The sequence below is a fragment of the Schistocerca americana genome, chromosome 3, assembly GCF_021461395.2.
Source record: "Schistocerca americana isolate TAMUIC-IGC-003095 chromosome 3, iqSchAmer2.1, whole genome shotgun sequence".
Classification (NCBI taxonomy): Eukaryota; Metazoa; Arthropoda; class Insecta; order Orthoptera; family Acrididae; genus Schistocerca; species Schistocerca americana.
The window spans coordinates 777,217,594-777,239,824 of NC_060121.1; the positions used below are offsets into that span (position 1 = coordinate 777,217,594).

The 22,231-nt window shown below is 40.3% G+C and overlaps 1 protein-coding gene across 1 annotated transcript in view; it reads left to right on the plus strand.

The window, feature by feature from the left end:
* The first annotated feature begins 1,795 nt into the window (after positions 1–1,795).
* LOC124606968 (zinc finger protein 239-like) overlaps positions 1,796–22,231 on the plus strand; it is a 97,805-nt gene continuing 77,369 nt past the window's right edge. The window contains exons 1-2 of the mRNA XM_047139106.1: positions 1,796–1,977; positions 3,576–4,425. Coding sequence (XP_046995062.1) covers positions 4,096–4,425 — 330 coding nt within the window. The 5' untranslated portion in view covers positions 1,796–1,977; positions 3,576–4,095. The remainder of the gene's footprint in view (positions 1,978–3,575; positions 4,426–22,231) is intronic.

A 22,231-nucleotide genomic window follows, 5' to 3' on the forward strand; every position in this document is an offset into this window, starting at 1 on the left:
ATGCTGTTCAGAAGAGATCTCCACGCTCCCCCCCCCCCCCCTTGTACTCTTACTGATTTACGGACAGCCCTGCAGGTTTCATGGTGTCAATTCTTTCCAGCACTACTTCTGACATTAGCCGAGTCATCGCCACGTTGTTTTGGGACACTTCTACGTGCTCATGGGGTCCTACATAATACTAGGCATATGCACCAGTTTCTTTGGCTCTTCAGAGTAATTGACGAAGGATAAGGATCATCAACTAGCATTTTGTTAGTGGTCTCGTATTAGAATGTATGTCCCTTTAAACCAACAACCTGTATCTTTTAAACATCGAAGTCATATGTTTCCTTGTCCAGCGACCATAAGTTACAAAATAACATTTTAATTGTTTTAATTACGAGAGCCATTATTCTCTTGAAGCTTTGCAAAAATAACTGCAAAAAATCACCATAAAAGTCAAGCAAAGTTACATTAATACTAAAACTAAAAGTCTATTTGAGAGATGGCAACTCAAACCTGTAATACGAATATTTATCTCATTCCACAAATAAGCCAACCTTTATTTCTCAGTATTCATAGCTGGTGCAGTCTCCTAAACTTCCTTTCCACAGAACTCGATACATCAGAAATTCTTTTCATATATGCCACTATTATTATTGTTATTATTGTCATTATAATTATTACTAATATCACTATTAGTGGCAGCAGCAGTAGTACTAAAAGCACTGCCACCATTGACTTTATTATTTCATAGTCTGTATTATTTTCTCACATTGTCAATATAGACACTCAGATCTTTGGAGCACTACTTGTCATATTAAAACTGTTATTTCTGAGATAACTGTGATATAAAAAATGTACTATATGTGTGAAACACTGGTTCGATGTAAGAGAGTACGATATTGCAGTGCCTGTGGCGTATGCATGTCTGAAGGAACAGGCAGTTGCGAAACATACAACCATCAGCTGTATAAGGGAATGAAAATGAAAATATATGATGGACCGGGACTCGAACACAGAGTTCACGCTTTTACGCGAGTGGTCACCTAACAGCTTTGGCCATCCATGCAGGACTCACAACCAGACCCAAACCGAGCGAGATGGCGCAATGATTAGCACACTGGGCTCGCATTCGGAAGGACGACGGTTTATTCCCGCGTCCGGCCATCCTCATATAGGTTCTTTTCCGTGATTTCCCTAAATCGCTCCAGGCACATGCTGGGGTGGTTCCTTTGAAAGGGCACGGCCGACTTCCTTCCCTATCCTTCCCTAACTCAAAATGAGACCGATGACCTCGCGGTGTGATCTCCTCCCGAAATCGACTCCCAACCCAACCAGACCCAATTTTTCGGGCCTATTTTCCTGCTTTTTTTTTTTTTTGATCAAATATACATATACAAAACTTTTCGGTTCTTTCGTTGCTTTGTTGATGAACATGGAAGAATACGAACTGAACGCAGTCGATTGTGTCTTATTCAAACATGAGATTTTGTGTCATAGTATTTGTTCCCTTAATGATCAGTAACAAAGTATTCAGGTTCCTGCAATGATCTCTGGATTCCTCTTTTTGCACTTTCATTTGTTCAATGTGTAGCCAACGTTAGAAATGTCAAGAAACGTGATAGTTATTGAAAAATGAGCACGATTTCTACGACGATTGTGGCATTTGATCACATGTTCCTGCGTCCATTAAAATTTTACTAACAACTTTACAAAAAATTTTAATTTTTGACTTTGGACTGTAATTTTCTTCAAAGGAAAATAACAAACAAAGGTCGCAGCCGGATGGCACATTACACCATGAAACGTTGGCTGCCTGCGAAAAGTCATTTGTTTATAAGCAAGGGAAAGCTCTTTGCAGTCTATAATTTGTGTACAGCGTTATGATTGTTTAATGATTGGAGTGTCAGTACGGCATAATTTTCGCTATTGTGTTACGTATAAGAAGTTGTGTGCTGTAGGTTTTGCTTCACGAAAATGTGAATCACATCTAAGGTAGGAATTATCTAAGGTTTATGCCCCTGATTGACAGACAAGGTTTTGATTGTAGCGACAGTTAAAATTGCAAAATAGATGCGTCGCCTCTATACTGTGCTGTGTAGTAAATAATTCGAGTGCAAGCGGTACAAGCGAAATTTAGGGCTCGATGAAAATTGTTCTTTTGAGTAGCTAAAAATCCATTAATTTACGTAGGCGTGTATAATTTATTATGCGCCTTCACATATTCTCCTGTTTATCGTAGTTTTAATGTGGTGTTTAGAATGTATGTATATGTAGGATATTATTTTTTGTGATCGATAATTTGAAAGCCGAAGTTTGCTTTGGCACTTACTTTTTTTTTTTTTTACAGTAAACAGGATAACACTGTGAATACAAGTTTCATGTATTCGCTTCCCCTACCACTCCCTGTTAAAGAACTGGATTTTCGTGTGACCTATGTATTTTCGTCATTTTTATCGATACTCAGCTTTCTTGTATATTGGTGCGGTACGTAACGTTAAGAATGAAAGGATGACACGTGTAGGGATGTAATGTGAAGTACATTGCAAATGAACGCATAAGAATACGGTTACTTCATAGAACATCTATACAATCTCCGATATTACAGCAACATAGAAGCAGCAGCAAGCCAAGTGGTGGCAGAGTTTGCTCAAAACTGATTACAGTTATACCTGTCTGCTTCTGTTTGCGTTTTTTATAGTTAATGTAAGATACTGTACACAAAATGCGACTGGTCTGTTACCATCACTCCCTGTTAGTGTGCCACATTAAAACACAATTTAAGCAGGCCTTGATGCTACTTACCTTCTTGCTATTTCTGAATTACTGTGCTATCAGACAATGCAGAGATAGTTTATGAAGTAACTACTTTTCCAGTAGTTACCGTTTTTCACGTATATTCAGCAGCCTGTGTGATAGTAGTCAAGACACACAATATTTATAAAGAGCAAAACTCACCTCAGTGACTCATCGTATTAATTGGGTCAACGCTATCCATTGTAGTATAATAATGATTAAAAAGACCATATCAGCAGAAAATTGGAGTTAACTATTTACCAGATTCACAGCAGTTGATGTTACTGTATTCATTAGCTGGTCTGTATGATGAGATTGGTGCTGTAAATGATTTCCATATAGGGCTACTGAAAAGTATGTGCATGGTAATAACAAAAAAGTTTTAAAAATGACCCATGTGACATTACTATAAGGTAAGGGGTATCCGAGCACGTGTTGATGAAATACCTGTCTTTCAGACAGTGCAAGTGGATTATGTAGTAAAGATATATAATGAAGGCCTTTTTTAATTTAATTGTCTGCTAATATCATGAAATGGGAATCTGTGTGTGTTAATTTATCAGATAATATTTGTATTTTGTTCTCAGCTAGTTTCATCACTTACAGTATAGTACCAGCTCCCCCCCCCCCCCCCCTCCCTTTTCCCCTCCCAGACAGTTTGTTTCATCAAGCACATGTGCTGCTTGATACTTCTGCAATACTGTAATCATATCTGCTTGTTATTGCTTGAATCTTTTGATATATAGCCAGCCTTTATAAATTAAGTTATACTGAGATTTTGATTTGATATGTTGCAGAAATGCAAGACTGTCCCTGTTCGAGAACATGCATGTGCTGTTTGTTGAAGCCTGGGAAGCAAAACAAGAATTGTGAGCAAAGCAAGTTTGAAAACAAGGGCAAGCCCCTCATACACATGGCATCTATTTCACATCCTGTGTAACACGTATGAGGATAAGTGACTTATTTGTAATTGAGTCCTAATGCAAAATAAAAGTTCGACCAGAACAGTTCATATTAACCTGTCGAGTGCAGTGGAGTACCCACACACTCAGCTCGACACACAACCGAAGGAATCTTATATATTTTGTAGAACGTCAAAGTGTCCTCCAACTCATGACGAAGTCTGCTATCTTCTTGAAACAGAAGCGGCTAAGAGAAACCAACATACACCCTTTAGAAAGAATAACATTCTACTTTTGATGATATCAGGTGATAGCAGTCTCTCTCTTTGCTAGTGGAATGTTGCAGATGAGTTAGAAAGGATCTCTTCATGAATGTATGGTTCTGCCATTAGCAGAAATTTTGTAGCTGTAGCGTATGTTGCCATCACCTGGTGCAAGTGCAGGGCGGCTGCTGGCACGGCTTTGGGTGGGTGATCCTCGGCCGCCAGGCTGCTCTCCACCACCTGCGCCACAAACTGTCAGTCGTGGCACTGAGACAACACCTCCAAGGCATACCCATCGTCCATTTGTGTGTGGCCACTGCGGTAAGGCTTATGCACAGTCATCACACCTAGCACACCACGGACGTACACACACCGGAGAGCGTCCATTTGCATGTCAGTTCTGTGGAAAGACATACATGCAGTCATCACATCTGACCCACCATCGCCGCACTCATACTGGCCAACGTCAGTTTGTATGCAAGGTGAGAATGTTATATATGTTGGCACTGGTATTCTATTAATGATTTTTCTTATTCAGTCCTCCTCCCTACACATTCTCTATATTTATCCTGTCACTCTCCTGATACATCCTCCTAGTGCATTCACTCTTACAGCATATTTTCCCGTAACCCTATAATCTGTAGGTGTGTTTATGAGTTGCTTATCCATATTTTATTCTAAAATTGTTTCAAATTTGAATTGAGAACAACTGTCAACACACTGAGCAAGGTGGCGCAGCGGTTAGCACACTGGACTCGCATTCGGCAGGACGGCAGTTCAGTCCCGCGTCTGGCCATCTTGATTTAGGTTTCCCGTGATTTCCCTAAATCGCTCTAGGCAAATGCTAGGTGGTTCCTTTGAAATGGCACAGCAGACTTCCTTCCCTAATCCGATGAGATCGGTGACCTTGCTGTCTGGTCTTTTCCCTCAAAAACAATCCCAACTTCCAACCTAGTAACTTAGAAGCAGATATCCTCAGTGTAACAAAGCTGGTTAAAGTACTTCATAATGTCAAGTGTTCTGGGCTAGATAGCATACTGATTGGGTTGCTATCAGAGTATGCCAATACACTAGCCCCATACTTAGAAATTGTTTAAACTGCTCACTCAACAAAAGATCCATTCCAAAAGGCAGAAAAGTTGCTTAGGTCACATCAATACTCAAGAAAGAAAATAGGAGTAATCCACTGAATTACAGACTTATTTCACTGGCATCAATTGGCAGAAAGATTTTGGACCACAAAGAAGTTTTACAGGCCCTCTGCTGTTCCTAATGTACATAAATGAATGATTTAGGAGACAATTGGAGCAGCACTATTAGACTTTTTGCGTGTGATACTGTCATTTACAATCTGGTAAAGTTATCAGAATATCACAACCAATTGCAAAATGATTTAGACAAAATATCTGCATAGTGCGAAAAGTTGCAGTTGTCTCTAAGGATAAGATCTTCCACAAGATCACAAAAGAAATCCGTTGAAGTTTGGTTACACGATAAATGACTTGAATTTAAAGGCTGTCATGTCAACTAAATACAGGAATTACTACGAACAACTTAAATTTGAATGATCACTTAGGTAGTATTGTGGAGAAGGCAAATCAAAGATTGCTTTTCATTGACAGGCCACTTGGAATGTGCAACAGGTCTGCCAAAGAGACTTCCCACACTACGTTTGTTTGTCCTTGCTAGAATATTGCTTTGCAGTATGGGGTCCTTACCAGATAGGGTTGACAGAGGACATTGGAAAAAGTCTAGAGGAGGGCAGCTCATTTTGTATTGTGGTGAAATAGGGTAGAAAGTGTCAGGTATATGATAAGCGAGTTAAGTTGGCAGTAATTAAAACAAAGGTCTTTTGAAGTGTGACGAGATCTTTTCATGGAATTTTAATCACCAGCCTTATCCTCCAAATGTGAACTTTTCAGTTTGTTTTCAAATTTTACTTTGCTGTCTGTCAGTCATTTTATATCACTGGGTAAGTGATAAAAATGTTAGTTGCAGCATTGTGCACCTCTTTTTTTGTGCTGAAGATAACCTTAATGTGAAGTAATGAGTGTAAGTTTTTCTGGTGTTGTCATTATGTAAATCATTGTTCCTTTTGAACTGCAGTGGATTATTTGCAACAAACTTCACGAGGAATAAATACACTGTGAAGCAGTAGTCAGAGTGCCCAACTCCTCAAACACATGTCTACAAGATGTCCACGGGTCAGCACCAGTTATTATTCTTACAGCATGTTTTTGAACTATGAAGACTTTCTTAAAAGATCAGTTACCCCAAAACATGATTCCATATGACATATTTGAATGTCAACTTATAGATTTGCCACTCCCTAAGATTTGCAGTGATCCAAAGTACAAATGTGGCTGAACTGAGTTGTTTTAAGAGTTCCAAAATGTGCTTATTCCAGTTTGAAATTTCCACCCTATTCATTATTTCCTCGCCCTCTTACACATGTAATTGGTGTAGTATCCCTAGATGAGCAAAACTCGATATATTGTGTCTTTTTAAAATTCAGAGTGAGACCATTTGCAGAAAACCAGTCAAACGTCATTGTTCACCATTTCTTCTTTTTTCGTATCTGTACTTGGATTGATTACAATATTAATGTCATCTTCAAAAAGAACTAATTCTGCTTGTTGCATATTAGACGGAAGCTTATTTACAAATATGAGGAGCAATAGTGGATCTAACATCCAGCCTTGGGGAACCCCATACATGATTTCTACACAAGTCAGAATAACAACCACAGTCTTTATTGGTTGAATTATGAAGTACAAATTTCTACATTCTTTTTGTTGAATAAGACATTATCCGCTGGTTGGCTATATCGTCAATTTTACAAAACTTCAATTTATACAGGTGAATACTGTGATTTACATTATCAGATGCTGTAGGTAGGTCACAGAAAATACTAACCAGTGCTATTTTATTATTTAATGCTTGCCAAATTTTGTGACTGAACGTGTAAGTGGCAGTCTCAGTAGAGCAACTTTCCTGAAATCCTGAATGTGATTCAATGATTATATTGTTTCTCAGGTGAGATAATATTCTAAAACACATTACCTTTTCAAAAAAAAAAAATTGAAAAAATGATGCCAACTGTGAAACAGGTCTTTAGTGTATGACATCTCTCCTATTGTCTTTCTTGAATAGGGGTTTGTCAATGCAATATTTCAATTTCTCTGGAAAAATGCCTTGAGATAGTGATGCATTACACATTTCAGATAAGACTGAGCTTATTATGTGGGAACAAATCTTTCGTACTATATTGGAAAGACCACCAAAACCGGATGAGATTTTATTTTTTAGAGAATGGAATTTTTTTTTTTTTTAATATCAGAAGGAGAAGTTGGTGCATTCATACGATTGAATTTTATGAGAGTTCCTTTGTCAACATACTGCTGTGATTTTTCTCTTGAATTTTTTCTCCCTGATGTTTGTAATGTATTTAAGAAATGATTATTACATGTATTTGCTACCCATGACCCTCCATTCATTTCAGTAGTCATGTTATCCTGTTCTGTGCCTGGTTGTCCTGTCTCTTGTTCCACTGTTTCATATAGCATTGTCTGTTGTTGGAATTACTATATGACATTATGTGCATGTTTCTTGTTTTTAATAACTTTTCTTACTAGTTTTGATTTGTTTTTTAGTGTACAACTAGTGCATAATGTCTACTTGTTCTTGCTAGAAGGTACATTTCTCTTTTCCTTTCACAAGATACTTTAATCTCCATAGTGATTCATGATGCTTTACATGGATGTTTAATGTCTCTTCTGACTAGCTTATGCAGAAAGCTATTTTAAAATAATGATGTGAATGTACCACAGGATAGATTAACTTTTATGTTGGCATTTGGTTCATTATAAATTTCATCCCAGGACATCTCTCATAAACTATTGATGAAATCATTTGTCCTCAAATCATTAAGTATTCTGATTTCCACTGACAATTTTAAGGCATTGATATTTATCCTAGCTGTGCATCATGATAAGACAGAGCATTTGTTATTGAGGAAATAGTTATGTTCTTGTTTTGAGCATTATCAAAGAAAAGATTATCAACTAGGATCCTACTGTCTTTCTCCACTCATTTTGTAACTTTAATTACTGGGATCAAATTGCAGGATCCAAAAAATATTTCGATGTCACTTTTCCTATCAAAATTCCTTAGAAAATTGAGAGGTGCTAACTGCTTGCTCTTGTGTGACAGCATACTAAGAAATCAAGATTCCTCATAAACAGTTTAGTTTCCCAGTGGGAGTCTATATACAATTTCAATTAAAAGTTAGATATTGTTTAGCATTAATTCACAAGCACACACTTCTGTGTGTTGATTACTAGAAAATATACTTGTTTCAATGTTTTTGAACTTGAATTCTGTAGCCTTACCTGAGTAAGATGCTAGAATGTAATGTTTTGTATGTAACTGATCTAACCCTGTGGTTGTGGGGTGCTCAGATAGGCACCGAATATCTATCTTTTCAGAGTACTCTAAATTTTTGAAACGGACAGAAAGATCTTGTACCTTGTTACGCAGTAATCTAATATTTAGATGAAATAAGCTAACTTACTTTTCTGTGTATTCTTAAGCATTTTTAGGGCTGTTTTGTTATTTTGACTTCTTTCAAATCACATTGCCTGAATTCTGACTCTAATCTAGAAAAAGATACCTCTCTGACGCCAGTAACCACACGGGTCTTGCTTATGGGATGGTGCACGACTGCCCCGCTCCCACCCTCCCCGGTATGTTTTCTGCAAGAAGCTCAGCTGATGTATCTTTCCCTCTCCTATTCAGGTTTAGGCCGTGTCTAGTGTATCCTCGTCTCCCAATTATAGCAACAGGTACTGCAGTCTTATTTGATTTAATTTCAGTTAGCAACATCTTCTTCAACTCAGTGTTAACACAGCTGATAGCGGTGTTAACTCGGGCTGTTCAAGGCACTGTGGGACCACCACCACCTCATATTTGTGCATATACACTCCTGGAAATGGAAAAAAGAACACATTGACACCGGTGTGTCAGACCCACCATACTTGCTCCGGACACTGCGAGAGGGCTGTACAGGCAATGATCACACGCACGGCACAGCGGACACACCAGGAACCGCGGTGTTGGCCGTCGAATGGCGCTAGCTGCGCAGCATTTGTGCACCGCCGCCGTCAGTGTCAGCCAGTTTGCCGTGGCATACGGAGCTCCATCGCAGTCTTTAACACTGGTAGCATGCCGCGACAGCGTGGACGTGAACCGTATGTGCAATTGACGGACTTTGAGCGAGGGCGTATAGTGGGCATGCGGGAGGCCGGGTGGACGTACCGCCGAATTGCTCAACACGTGGGGCGTGAGGTCTCCACAGTACATCGATGTTGTCGCCAGTGGTCGGCGGAAGGTGCACGTGCCCATCGACCTGGGACCGGACCGCAGCGACACACGGATGCACGCCAAGACCGTAGGATCCTACGCAGTGCCGTAGGGGACCGCACCGCCACTTCCCAGCAAATTAGGGACACTGTTGCTCCTGGGGTATCGGCAAGGACCATTCGCAACAGTCTCCATGAAGCTGGGCTACGGTCCCGCACACCGTTAGGCCGTCTTCCGCTCACGCCCCAACATCGTGCAGCCCGCCTCCAGTGGTGTTGCGACAGGCGTGAATGGAGGGACGAATGGAGACGTGTCGTCTTCAGCGATGAGAGTCGCTTCTGCCTTGGTGCCAATGATGGTCGTATGCGTGGTTGGCGCCGTGCAGGTGAGCGCCACAATCAGGACTGCATACGACCGAGGCACACAGGGCCAACACCCGGCATCATGGTGTGGGGAGCGATCTCCTACACTGGCCGTACACCACTGGTGATCGTCGAGGGGACACTGAATAGTGCACGGTACATCCAAACCATCATCGAACCCATCGTTCTACCATTCCTAGACCGGCAAGGGAACTTGCTGTTCCAACAGGACAATGCACGTCCGCATGTATCCCGTGCCACCCAACGTGCTCTGGAAGGTGTAAGTCAACTACCCTGGCCAGCAAGATCTCCGGATCTGTCCCCCATTGAGCATGTTTGGGACTGGATGAAGCGTCGTCTCGCGCGGTCTGCACGTCCAGCACGAACGCTGGTCCAACTGAGGCGCCAGGTGGAAATGGCATGGCAAGCCGTTCCACAGGACTACATCCAGCATCTCTACGATAGTATCCATGGGAGAATAGCAGCCTGCATTGCTGCGAAAGGTGGATATACACTGTACTAGTGCCGACATTGTGCATGCTCTGTTGCCTGTGTCTATGTGCCTGTGGTTCTGTCAATGTGATCATGTGATGTATCTGACCCCAGGAATGCGTCAATAAAGTTTCCCCTTCCTGGGACAATGAATTCACGGTGTTCTTATTTCAATTTCCAGGAGTGTAGTTGCCATTCTTATTTCATTCTGGTCGTCCCATTACTGTAATTGCTGTCCTTAGTCAGACTTTCCCCACTCCACCTACTACAATAACCTGATCCTATGTGCCAAAATATTTGCACAAATTCCCTGTATCTTCTGTCTCCTGGCTAAGCACAGCATATGGCTTCACAATACTTGTGATCCTGTTCCTGTCCTGTACCACCTGGCATACATCCTTCCTGTGGCTACTATGTAGCAGCAAGGCTCTTCTTCCTACTCTGTTGGTACCAAGTTACACTGAGTTTCTTTGCTAGAGGTCTGCTGCACTCAACAGTGGCCTACTTCTGGTAACATTAAACTTATTCAATACTGCAAGCTCAGCTGTTGGTGAAAAAGTTGAACTCTTCCCCTTGTGCCAATTGCTTGTTACCTTTACCCGGTTCCCACAATCTTTTCCCCCTTCAATCTATAGATTTCAGATTTCGCGTGTTGTTATTCAGCCTGAAGGGTACAGATCTTGTCTTCTAGAGTGTGGGACAGTAGAGAAATAGTCTGAAAGTGTTTCGAAGAACCCCTTACCAGGCATTCAAGTGTGAATTGCAGGGTATTGGTGTAGATGTTAAGGAAAAAAGAGAAAAGTATTGGTAATTGTGGTATTGCTTTTGCATAAATTTGCAACCAGCTCATCTTTTTCACTTTAGTAGCTTGCTCAGTAATTGTTCCATTGACATTGGCTGATGTTTCCCCCAGTTATTTTATTTTGTGTTTGTGATTCTTGATGCATTTTAGGCATTAATGCAAATAGGATGTAAATTCAGGCAAATGTGATGTCAGTGTTCTGTAAGCGTTCTGTAATATCAGTTTTCTCCATATTTTTTGTTGTCAAGGAATAGTGTCTATACTTATTGTTTTATCTCTGCTGATACGTAGACTTTTTAAGTATTTAGAAAAGTACTGAATTAGACTACTTGGAACTGGTGTGCACAGCCCAGAAATAAGGTATAACTGTGATTAGCAGTTTGTTGCTGTCTTTTGTATCATCATCAGTGTTTTGTCTGTTGATGCTATTGAATTGGAACATATCTGTTAGTCTTTTAATTTCATGGAATGGTGATAGAGATACAGTAATAAAATAACTTAATAAACAATTTACCAATACATTTAATTTACAGAAGAGGGAAAACTTTGTTTATATATTTGTTTACATGTCAAGTTCTGTAGGACCAAGTTGAGGAGCAAATCTCACAGGTCATGGAACGTGTCAATACGTGAAATTACAACATAAAAGTAATAAGATAAAAATAAAATGTTTATGAACCTGAAAAAGTCAATCCTTAAGCTTAAGTAAACATAATTAACAATACAACAAGAATCAGCGTAATTTTTTTCAAGGAACTAAACAGAATAGGAGTGACCCACGAGGAAACTCTTCAGTTTTCATTTGAAAGCGCATGGATTACTGCTAAGATTTTTGAATTTGAGTGGTAGCTTATTGAAAATGGATGCAGCAGTGTACTGCACACCTTTCTGCACAAGTTTTAAGGAAGTCCAATTCAAATGCAGGTTTGATTTCTGCCAAGTATTAACAGAGTGAAAGCTGCTTATTCTTGGGAATAAGCTAATATTGGTAACAAGAAATGACAGTAAGGAATATATTTATTGAGAGGCCAATGTCAAAATACCCAGACTCGTGAACAGGGGCCAAGGGGTTCATGGACTTCCACTTATTGCCCAAACTGCCCATTTCTGAGCCAAAAACATCCTTTTAGAATGGGAAGAGTTACCCCAAAATATGATACCATACGACATAAGCGAATGGAAAATAAGCATACAGTATTTCAGAATTACCGGTAATACTAGAGGGCATATAATTTATATAAATAAGGAACAGGAGTGGCCCCAACACTGATCCCTGGGGCACCGCTCATTTGACCGTACCCTACGCAGACCCCATATCACAGCCGTTATCAACATTGTGAATAATGACCTTTTGCTGTCTGTTGTTAAAGTAAGAGGTGAACCAATTGTGAGCTACTCCCCATATTCCATAATGATCCAACTTCTGGAGCAATATTTTGTGATCAACACGAATGCCTTGGTTAAATCAAAAAATATGTCTAGCGTTCGAAACCTTTTGTTTAATTCATCCAGTACTTCAGAGAAAACAGAATATAGCATTTTCAGTTGTTAAGACATCTAAAGATGCAGCCTTTTCAATAACTTTAGCAAACTCTGATGGCATTGAAATAGGTCTACAATTGTCTACATTATCCCTACTGAGTACTTTAAGTGTTCAGGAAACTGACCATTCCTAAAGGAAAAATTACAAATATGGCTAAATCCAGGGGTAACACTTGCAACACAGTACTTTAATATTCTGCTAGGGACTCCATCATAACCATGAGAGTCCTTAATCTTCAGTGATTAAATTGTTGACTCAGTCTCCCAGTCTGTATCACAGAGGAGTATTTCAGACATCAATCTCAGAAAGCCATTTTCCGAGAAAGTTATATGATTTATGTAGAAACTAAATTTTTATTTAATCCACCAGCAATGCGCAGAAAACGATTGTTAAATAAGTGTACATATATGTGATATATCAGTAACAGAAATATTTTTACTACGAACTGACTTCATATCGTCGACCTTGTGCTGCTGACCAGACACTTCCTTCACAATTTACCATATGGTTATAATTTTATCCTGTGAATTAGCTATTCTATTTGCATACCACATACTCTTTGCCTTCCTAATAACATTTTGAAGCACCTTACATTACTGTTTGTAATGGGCTATTGTAGCTCGATTGTGACTATTTATAACATTTTGATATAATTCCCACCTTGTTCTACATGACATCCTTATCCCACTAATCATCTACCCGGGCTGCCTGTTACTGCTAGTTTAGAACATTCTAATAGAAAGCAACTCTCAAAGAGCATGAGAAATGTGTTATGGAAAGCATTATATTTATCATCTTTGTTATCTGCGCTATAAACATCCTACCACTATTGTTCCTTAACGAGGTTTAAAAAATTCACTGTTGCTGTTGGTTTAGCTTTCCTACATAGTTTTTAATTATGTGACTTTTGTTTGAGCACAAAAGCCTTTTAGTGTTAAAATTTGTGCATCATGGTCTTTTACTAACAGAATGCCCATGTAGTAATGAAGAATGAATAAAAATACTGTCTATGGCTATGCTACTGTTCCCCTGCACCCTAGTCGGAAAAAAACACAGTTTGCATCAGATCATACGAATTTAGGAGATCTACCAACGTCCTTTTTCTTGCAAAATCATGTACAAAATTAATATTGAAGTCACCACATAGAACTACTTTCTGGTGCTTCCTACAAAGTGAATCAAGAACCCTCTCTAGCTTGAGCAGAAATGCTCTGAATTCAGAGTTAGGGGACCTAGAAACAGCAACAATTAGAAGTTTAGTTTCACTACTTTCAACTGCCCCTGCACAACATTCAGATATTTGTTCAATGCAGTGTCGTAATACATCTATGGACCCAAATGTTTTTTGCGTTGGTAGCCACTCCCCCACCCCGCAAAGAACTCCTTGGAAAAACAGCCAACTAATCTGTATCCTGGTAATGGAAGCCTCTGAACTGTCAAATTACTTAAGTGGTGCTCCGATATACCAATAATTTCAGAGTCAACATCTATAAGCGGTTCACTAATTTATCTCTAATACATCTAGGCCTAATATTTTTATGAATTATGGTAATTGCTTCTCTACTAGGAAACATGACATCCTCTGAAGGTGAGCCCTTTTAGAGAACTTCCATTAAGCAGGTATACCTATCAGCTGACTTCAGTCTAAAAGAAAAGTGCACCTCAACACCAACTACTACAGGAATTTTTCCACAAGTGATTCCACTACCACCCACTACACTGTAACCTATAAACTTCGCCAGCCTCCCCTTCCCATACCTATTGAGATGCAGGCCATGCCTAGTGAAAACTGATTTACTGATACACCCAACTGGCAACACGAAAATGTGACCCATGCCCTCCGCCATCAGCGCCTAAAAGCCGCATTAAGATGAGGCCGATCATGACGCTGAAGCAGTTGCAGGAAATGCATATTAGCTCCACCAGTTTGAATAGGTATCTTTACCAGGTCACCACCGACATCATATTCCCCGTCCCTATCGAGATTGTTTCCTGCTCCACCTACTGTCACTAACCGATCCTCCTTTGTAAAATTCCTACATAATTCCCCTTTGCTGTCAGTCATCTGAGCCAACTCTGCACTAGGCTTCACAATGCTGATGACCTGGTACTCAATCCCCAACACTTCCTGCAACTGCTGGCCCACACCTCTACCGTGTGAATCTGGATACTGATAGTCACAAATTAACTTGGAGGCATATTTGCAGTAGAAAGGATTACCATGAATCTGGAGGCTGCATGAAACATTTTGCCAACAATGTCCACAAGCTTTGACTGTGGTATGATAACAATACTGTATTTTTAAACATGAATGTTTGATATGTTTGGGCTTAATATTTACAATGTAGGAAAAGATAGATTGCTGCTTAGCGAAAGATGACACATTGACCTGCACACAGGCACAACTAGAAGACCTTTACGCATTAGCTTTCAGCCACAGCCTTTATCAAAAATAGAAAACACACACACACACACACACACACACACACACACACACACACACACACACACACACACACACTGATACAAACGAGCAAAGCACATTTCTCTCATCCATGACTACCATCTCCAGTAGCTCGGACTGGAATGAAACCGTCATGTAGAGTGGAAGCAGCAATTTGGAGAGGAAGGGTGAGTAATAGAAGTATATGGGTGGAGGGAAAGAAGAATGTGCAGCATTGGGAGGCTGTGGGGTGAGGATGCAAAGGAGGAGGGGAAATAGTGAAAACAGAGAGAAGCTGGAAAAGATGGGCAGGGGCTTTGGCAGAGGATGGGAGATGAGAATAGTGAGGAGGTGATAGGAAGGAGAGGGTGGAAATTGTTTGATGGAGGGTGTGGGGACAGCATGTTACTGAAAATATTCCGGCTTCCACCTAAGGTAACATCAACGTACAGTAACATACTGCCCACACATTTTCCACCCAACAGTTTCCACCCCCTCTGTGCTGTCACCTCCTATTCTCACCTCCCACACGCTTTGTGTGCTGCCAATTCACCCCCGCATCTTTTCCTGCTCCTCTACTTTCTCACTCCGTTTCCCCTCCCTCCATCCCTCCCCAACAGCCTCCCAACACTGCACCTTTTGGAAGTCTAGTACCTGCACAGTGCTCTTCTCTCCCACATGGCCCATACACTGCTATCCCCTCCCCACCACTACCGCCACCACCACCACCACCACCACCACCACCACCACCACCTGATTACTGCTTCAGTTCTATGTGACAGTTGTGTTCCAGCCCGAGCTGCTGGAGGTGGTGGTCACGTGTTGTGTAAGGTGTGCCTGCTTGCTTGCTTTTTGTGTGTGTGTGTGTGTGTGTGTGTGTGTGTGTGTGTGTGTGTGTGTGTGTCCTTTTCTGATGAAGGCTGTGGCTGAAAGTTAATGTGTAAGTGTCTTTTATCTGTGTGCGTCTGCAACTCAATGTGTCACCTTTACGGCAAGTTGCAATTTATCTTTCCCATACACTGTTAATATTCCAGCCCAAGAGTTTCCATTGTTTGAGCTTAATATTTTTCATGTACTTTCCATTCTCATTTTTGAAGTGCTGAGTAGAGTCTGTTTCAGATGTTCAAATAAGTACATATGAAAACTGTAAGAGACAACATTGTGATAATATGCAGTATTTGTTGTTGTTGGGCAGTCACTTTCAGATTCAGTTTTGGTTGTTCTTAGTTGTACTTCATTTCCTTGGGTGCATCTCAGCTAATTCCATACACACATAAATCTTCTGTGGGGGGAAAATGACACACATCAATGGAATAGGTGAATAGCGGTACACCCTCTCATAGTCATAGTTCAAAGGGACACTATAGTGAGGTTAAAAAACTTGCAATTTTGGCAGTTCTGTGGAGAATGATTGAAGGGGAACATTGTTGCCAGAATGCACCTACCAATTGCCTACTGCAATTGGTGCTTTGTTGTGTTACCCAGCTATCAGAGAAACAATGTTACATTACTTTTCACTTGGGCTGATTTGAAATAAGTCAGATTTGATAGTGCATGAAAGAAAGGGTATACAGGAAGCCTAATTCTGCTATGCACTTCATTCATTTCGTCGAGCTGGAAGTGTGGGATTTTTGGCTGGGACATCTTTACAAGTTCTCTTAACTCTGCTGTATTTGTGCTAGGTTCAGAGTCCTCTGATGCAACACTTTTCTGTATCAAAAATAAAATATCTGCTTACCTCCGCTGCATTGTCGGAACTTGATACATAATGGAATGGTGTGACCCATGTCCATTGCTGTTGTTGAATTCTGAGGAATATTTTGGAGCAGAAATGGAAATTTTGGCATTCATTACACCGTGAGTCACTTTGGAAAAACACAGCAATAAGCAGTTTCGAACACAGCCAGAAGCCAAACCAACATGAAGCCCAAGTATTCTACTACATTTGCCTGATGTTTTAGTTGTTTCTTTGGTCGTGTAATCTGTGCAGTCTTTTGTCAACATGTGTCATTCAGTCACCCACAATCGGCAAGCCACATGATATTTTCAAATGAAATGCTCCTCACAGAAGATAACTGGCATTTCTGAGCTACTATGTCATTTCTGTTGATGATAAACATTAAGGACAAAAGTTTTAATGCCAAAAACAAGCTTGCGAAGATAATTTCAAAGAGACATCTTGCTCCCAGTAAATTGTCTTTATTAAAAGTGGGTTATTACTTACCTAATAATGACCACACACGTTGAGAGATTACGTCTTGCTGGAATATGTTCTTCGTAGTTATCCATCCAGCAAAACTTCTTTCCTTGCCTGGTGTTTCAGGGGAAGCGTGACTTCATGTTGCTTCATCATTCACATCTTCTTTTCTTTCCTTTCCATTCTATTCTAATTCTCATCACAATAGGTTTATGAATGTTAAGTGGAGTGGCATTTCTGTCCACCAAGCATCTAAAACTAGCCTTCCAATTCAAAATACACACAGAGTACACAAATTCGCAGCGGTGTTCATGGATTGGAATTCCACTTCCAACCCAGCTGCATTCAGATTGTGTGTCGGCGGGATGCACTATAACTGCTGACAATGACCTGTCCAAAATTTGATTATAGTGTGTACAGTAAATTTTGACATTGCTGACAAGGTACTGGCCTTTGTGCAAATTGTCATTTTATTGCTAGTTGCTGATATGGAGTGTTCACCATACAAAGTTTTTATATCAGAGTTCCTCCCTAACATTTCTGATAGAGGTTTAGTATGCCAAATAAGGGCAAGTTTACTTAATTTTGTTGGATATAAATCACAACCTCTTATGACAAAAGCATTTTGTTTGTACATTTTTCTTACAGCATTACAAGGTTTCTTTGTATATTTCTGTGTATACAACTGCTATTAACACAATAGGATACATATGAAATTTATTTCTTTGCTTATTGAAGGATGCTAAATACAATTTGACTAGGTGTTGTATCTCCAAACTCTGTCCGCCCACTTACCGCCATGTGTCTTCGTGTAGTAGTCCTAGAAAATAGGAAGAATTAACCTTCCTTGTGGTAAACAGTTATGATGTAGCAAAAAAAAAATAAAAAAAACCTACATCTATACTCTGCAGACAACTGTGAAATGTACAGAAAGGGATTTCCCATTGTACCAGTTCTTTCATCCATGTATGAAGCACAGGAAGAATGATCACTTAAAAGCACAACCTCATGCACTGTAACTAGTCTAACATTGTTTTCATGATCTGTATGAGAGCGAAATATAGGGTCCTGTAGTAAATTTATGGATTCGTCATTTAAAACTGGTTCTTGAAACTTCATAAATAGGACTTTGTGAAATAGTTTGAAGTGCCTGCCATTTCAGTTTTTCAGCATCTCCTTGGATCAAGCAAACCTTTGACCTATTTGTTACATGTCTCACACATTTCAACAATATTCTGTGATGGGTAGATAAGTGTTTTGTAAGTAGTCTCCATTGTAGACCGATTATATTCTCCCAATATGTTACCAGTGAAGCAAAGTCTTCTACATACTTTATGTACTGCTGAGCCCCAAATGATCTTTTGATTTCATATCCCAACAAATTGTAACACCAAGTCTACATGTGAGCTGATGGATTCCAGTTGTGACTCATTCATATTGTAGTATTAGGATACTAGCCATTTTTGTTTTCTTTTGTGATGTGCACAATTTCACATTTCTGGACACTTGGAGTATGTTGCCTGTCTCTGCACTACTCTGAAAGCCTGTCAAGATCTGACCGAATTGTTGTTCAGTTTTTTTTCATGCAGCACTTAATTATAAATAATTACATTGTCTGTGAAGAGTTTGAGGTTACTACAGTGTTGTCTTCAAGGACATTAATATACATTAACAGAGAGTGCCACAATACAATTTTGTAACGTGGTTTACTGCAGTGTAGGAGTAGGTGAATGGTTCTCAGCTGTAGGTTGGCGATGTAGCGGGTGAAGAAGGCAGCAGTCAGTTGATTAAACACTTTATTAATGAACACAAACAGATGCAGTTCAGGACATCTGAAACAGACTACAGATGATGGGTGGTGATCCTCGGTCCCCAGTACTTGGGTAAGGGTGTGTCGACGCAAGCGTTTCCTGTGGTGTAGCAGTGAGCCAGTGTCTTTGTGCCTGGGTTGAACACTAAAGATAGTACTTGTTAATTCACATGCTGGTGGAGGCAGTGTCATGGATTAGGTGATGACTGATACAGGCTGAACAGCCCAGCTGTTAAGACTTGCTGAGGGGCTGGTCCTAGTGGTTTAAATCCCATTTCCATGTGCTGAAGATCATGTTTAACGAGGCCGTGTCAGAATATCTGTAACCAGTCGATGGACTGGTGTAGCGCACTCAGGGGGTTGATCAGTCATGCAAAGGGAGTCGGTGTGACATTCCTAACGTGAAAGCTCTGACTACAGAAGCTGTGTCTGCTGATGTTGCTGAGCTGGCAGGGCATTGGCGAGCAACTGTGGCCTGACTTAGGTTGCTGGGCTGTGGTACTGGCTCTCAGTATTTGAGCTGTTACATTTCCTCCCTCCTTGGACTAATCTAGTCTTCTGGATTCTGGTTTTGTTGGTCTGACTAACCAGACACTTTCACATGTATTCATTGCTTGAATAAGACTGCTGTGTCCTCCTTTTCATTATATTTACAGTCGGTACAGTATTTCCCCTCTTACAGTGCTTAAGCAATGAGTTTCTACACCCTTTTTTCTTTCACAATTTGTTAATGTTCACTGTGGTTGAGTCACTTCTTCACTGGTACTGGGATGACTGTTGTATTGTTGTGGATCCGCTGCCTGAAGGAAGGTAAGGATAGGATTTGGGCAATTCTACATCCGAGGTGGCAGTACACAATACTTACTATGTTCAGAATTACACAAATGGCAGATGTGGTAATCCCTATGGTTTTGAATTGATCTCTTCATTTGTTCTTATGTTTCCTGATGTGGTTGAGTAGATCTCCCATTGTCACATGATCATATTGTGCTGCTGTCATCTGGTGCAGGGTAGCTAGAAGAAGTGCGTCTAACATGTTGTTTAGGAAAGACGGGTTTTCCTTGGGCAGGACTTTGAAAGGTGGGTCCGGAAGATGAATTAATGAGTAGCTGGTGTTTAGAGTTGCGGTTCTGTTAATAACCAGAAAGTGAGATCTGAAATGTTGCATTGTGTACCATTCATTAGCAATCCCTGACCTTGTAGCTTCATGTGCTGGGCACTGCCAAAATGTCCTTGGTCACAGCAGGTGGCAATGACTACTATAATTTTCAGTACTTAGAGTTCAGCCAGTGTGACCCTATTTTCTGGAAAAATTCAGTTTTATTTGTAATGACCTCTTTGACCTTAGTTGTGGGCTTCTCAGAGCAAAACGTGGGGCAAACAGTGACTTACCTGGCACAGCACTCCAGTGGCTCAACGGTGGAGAGTAGTACTTCCTCAAATCCCTCATCTTAAATGGCTGAAATGGGCAAGAAAACATCAGTTGTAAAGAACCTTCAACCCTTAGGGCTACACACCAAAGCGTGTCACACATACACTCACTTGCTACCAACCCACTTTCTGTCTGCTTAGCTGTTACTATACCAGCTACATACAAAACAAAACAATTTATTTAAATTAGACACACTAATGTTCTATTAACAGTTCTATAACCAATTTCCTATATGCAAATGTCCTCCATGAACCGTTCCTGTAGAAATAACGCATCATAAATATAGGCATAATTCAAACTGACCAATAATTACGAATATTCAACTCACCTCATGATCTTAAGATGTATGAATGTGGCGGAACAATCTCGGGTACACTCTGCGTCATTTTCTACCCTTTTGTTGTGCTTTCCTTACTCGAGTCCCTTCCCCCTTCAGAAGGAGTTCCAGCAATTGAGGCAGAGCTTCCAGCCCACCTTGAAATGGGCAGTTTCTACTCAAAGGACAACTGTGGGTTTGGGCAGGGAGTTGTATTTAACATTAACTGGGGATGTCGTTTAGACTACGTGATAGGGTCTTTAGTATTTCAGGATTAATTTCTCTGTTTTACCCATCAGGACATGAGGGTTATACATCATAATTCACTGTCCAGTGTGATACTTAGATAATTTTGCTTTCTTATTGTGAATGTTTTCCTGTCTTTCAAGAGTCTTTGTGTCCTTTTTTCACTTGACACCTTATTCCTTTTAGCCTAGCCTTTCAGTAACGTTCTGAACATAGGATACATCCTCCCCTGGAAATAGGTTGACATAATTCAAAATATGAGGAAGTTTTTCTACCAAAAAGGATCTCGTAGAGTGAAATATATGTGTTTTTGAGGATTTTTGAATTATACGCACTAATGACATGCAGTAACAGGGTGTCCCAATTATCGTGACTACTATTCTCATAACAACTTAGTATTTTGCTCAATGTCCCATGCCCTGTCTCATGTTTTATTGTTCACTTGAAGGGCAAGTTTGTAACTTCTTAATGTGCAGTAGTCGAGATAGCTGCTTAAAAAATTCAGACATAAAGTTCGTGCATTGGTCTGTTGCTATTGCTTCCGGTGTGCCGAATTTCAATAGCCAGTGGTTAATGAAAGCGTGAGCTACTGTCTGATTGTTGGTTTGTTATGGCAGTTATGGCCAAGTACATTCAAAAAATGATTGATTATGTTTAGTGAAAGGTTTATCTGCTTCATGCAGCCTTTGCAGTTGTATTTGCGAACACTCTATGAAAAATCTTTGAATGCAATGGATGAAGCTCTTTATGAAGTCCTCAGTGTATTGTTTCCACTGTGACCACCAGTAATTTACCGCAATGCAGTAGTCCATGGCTCCTCATCCTTTGTGCTCAGCTGTTTCCAGGTCTGCTGTGGATAGTCTTTAGTGTGATGTTTATTCAGCAAGTCCAGACCCAGAATGATGACGTAGGCAACGCCCACGAAAAGCAGAACTTCCGTGCACATTCAGAAGTCTCTCCCTCCAGCCACCATTACCTGTGATCCTGTATCCAAAAACAACTTACAAGACCTTTCCTTTATATAGCTAAATAGAGAAATGTCTGTTACTGATTTTGCTCTAGGATCTCCCATAGTCAAAACTTACTGGGAGCGTTGCACAGTGGTCACATCACCCCACAGACCATTTAACGCAGAAGGCAAGTGTTGCACTGATTTGGCCATCTATGTGCGTTGGAACATTTTTGAAGAGAGTGCTGCTCCACATTTGAAATTGTACTTTCGTATGGAAAAATTGAATTTGTCCTGGAGCACCATACCTGTAACAGTCTACCAGTGCATTAAGG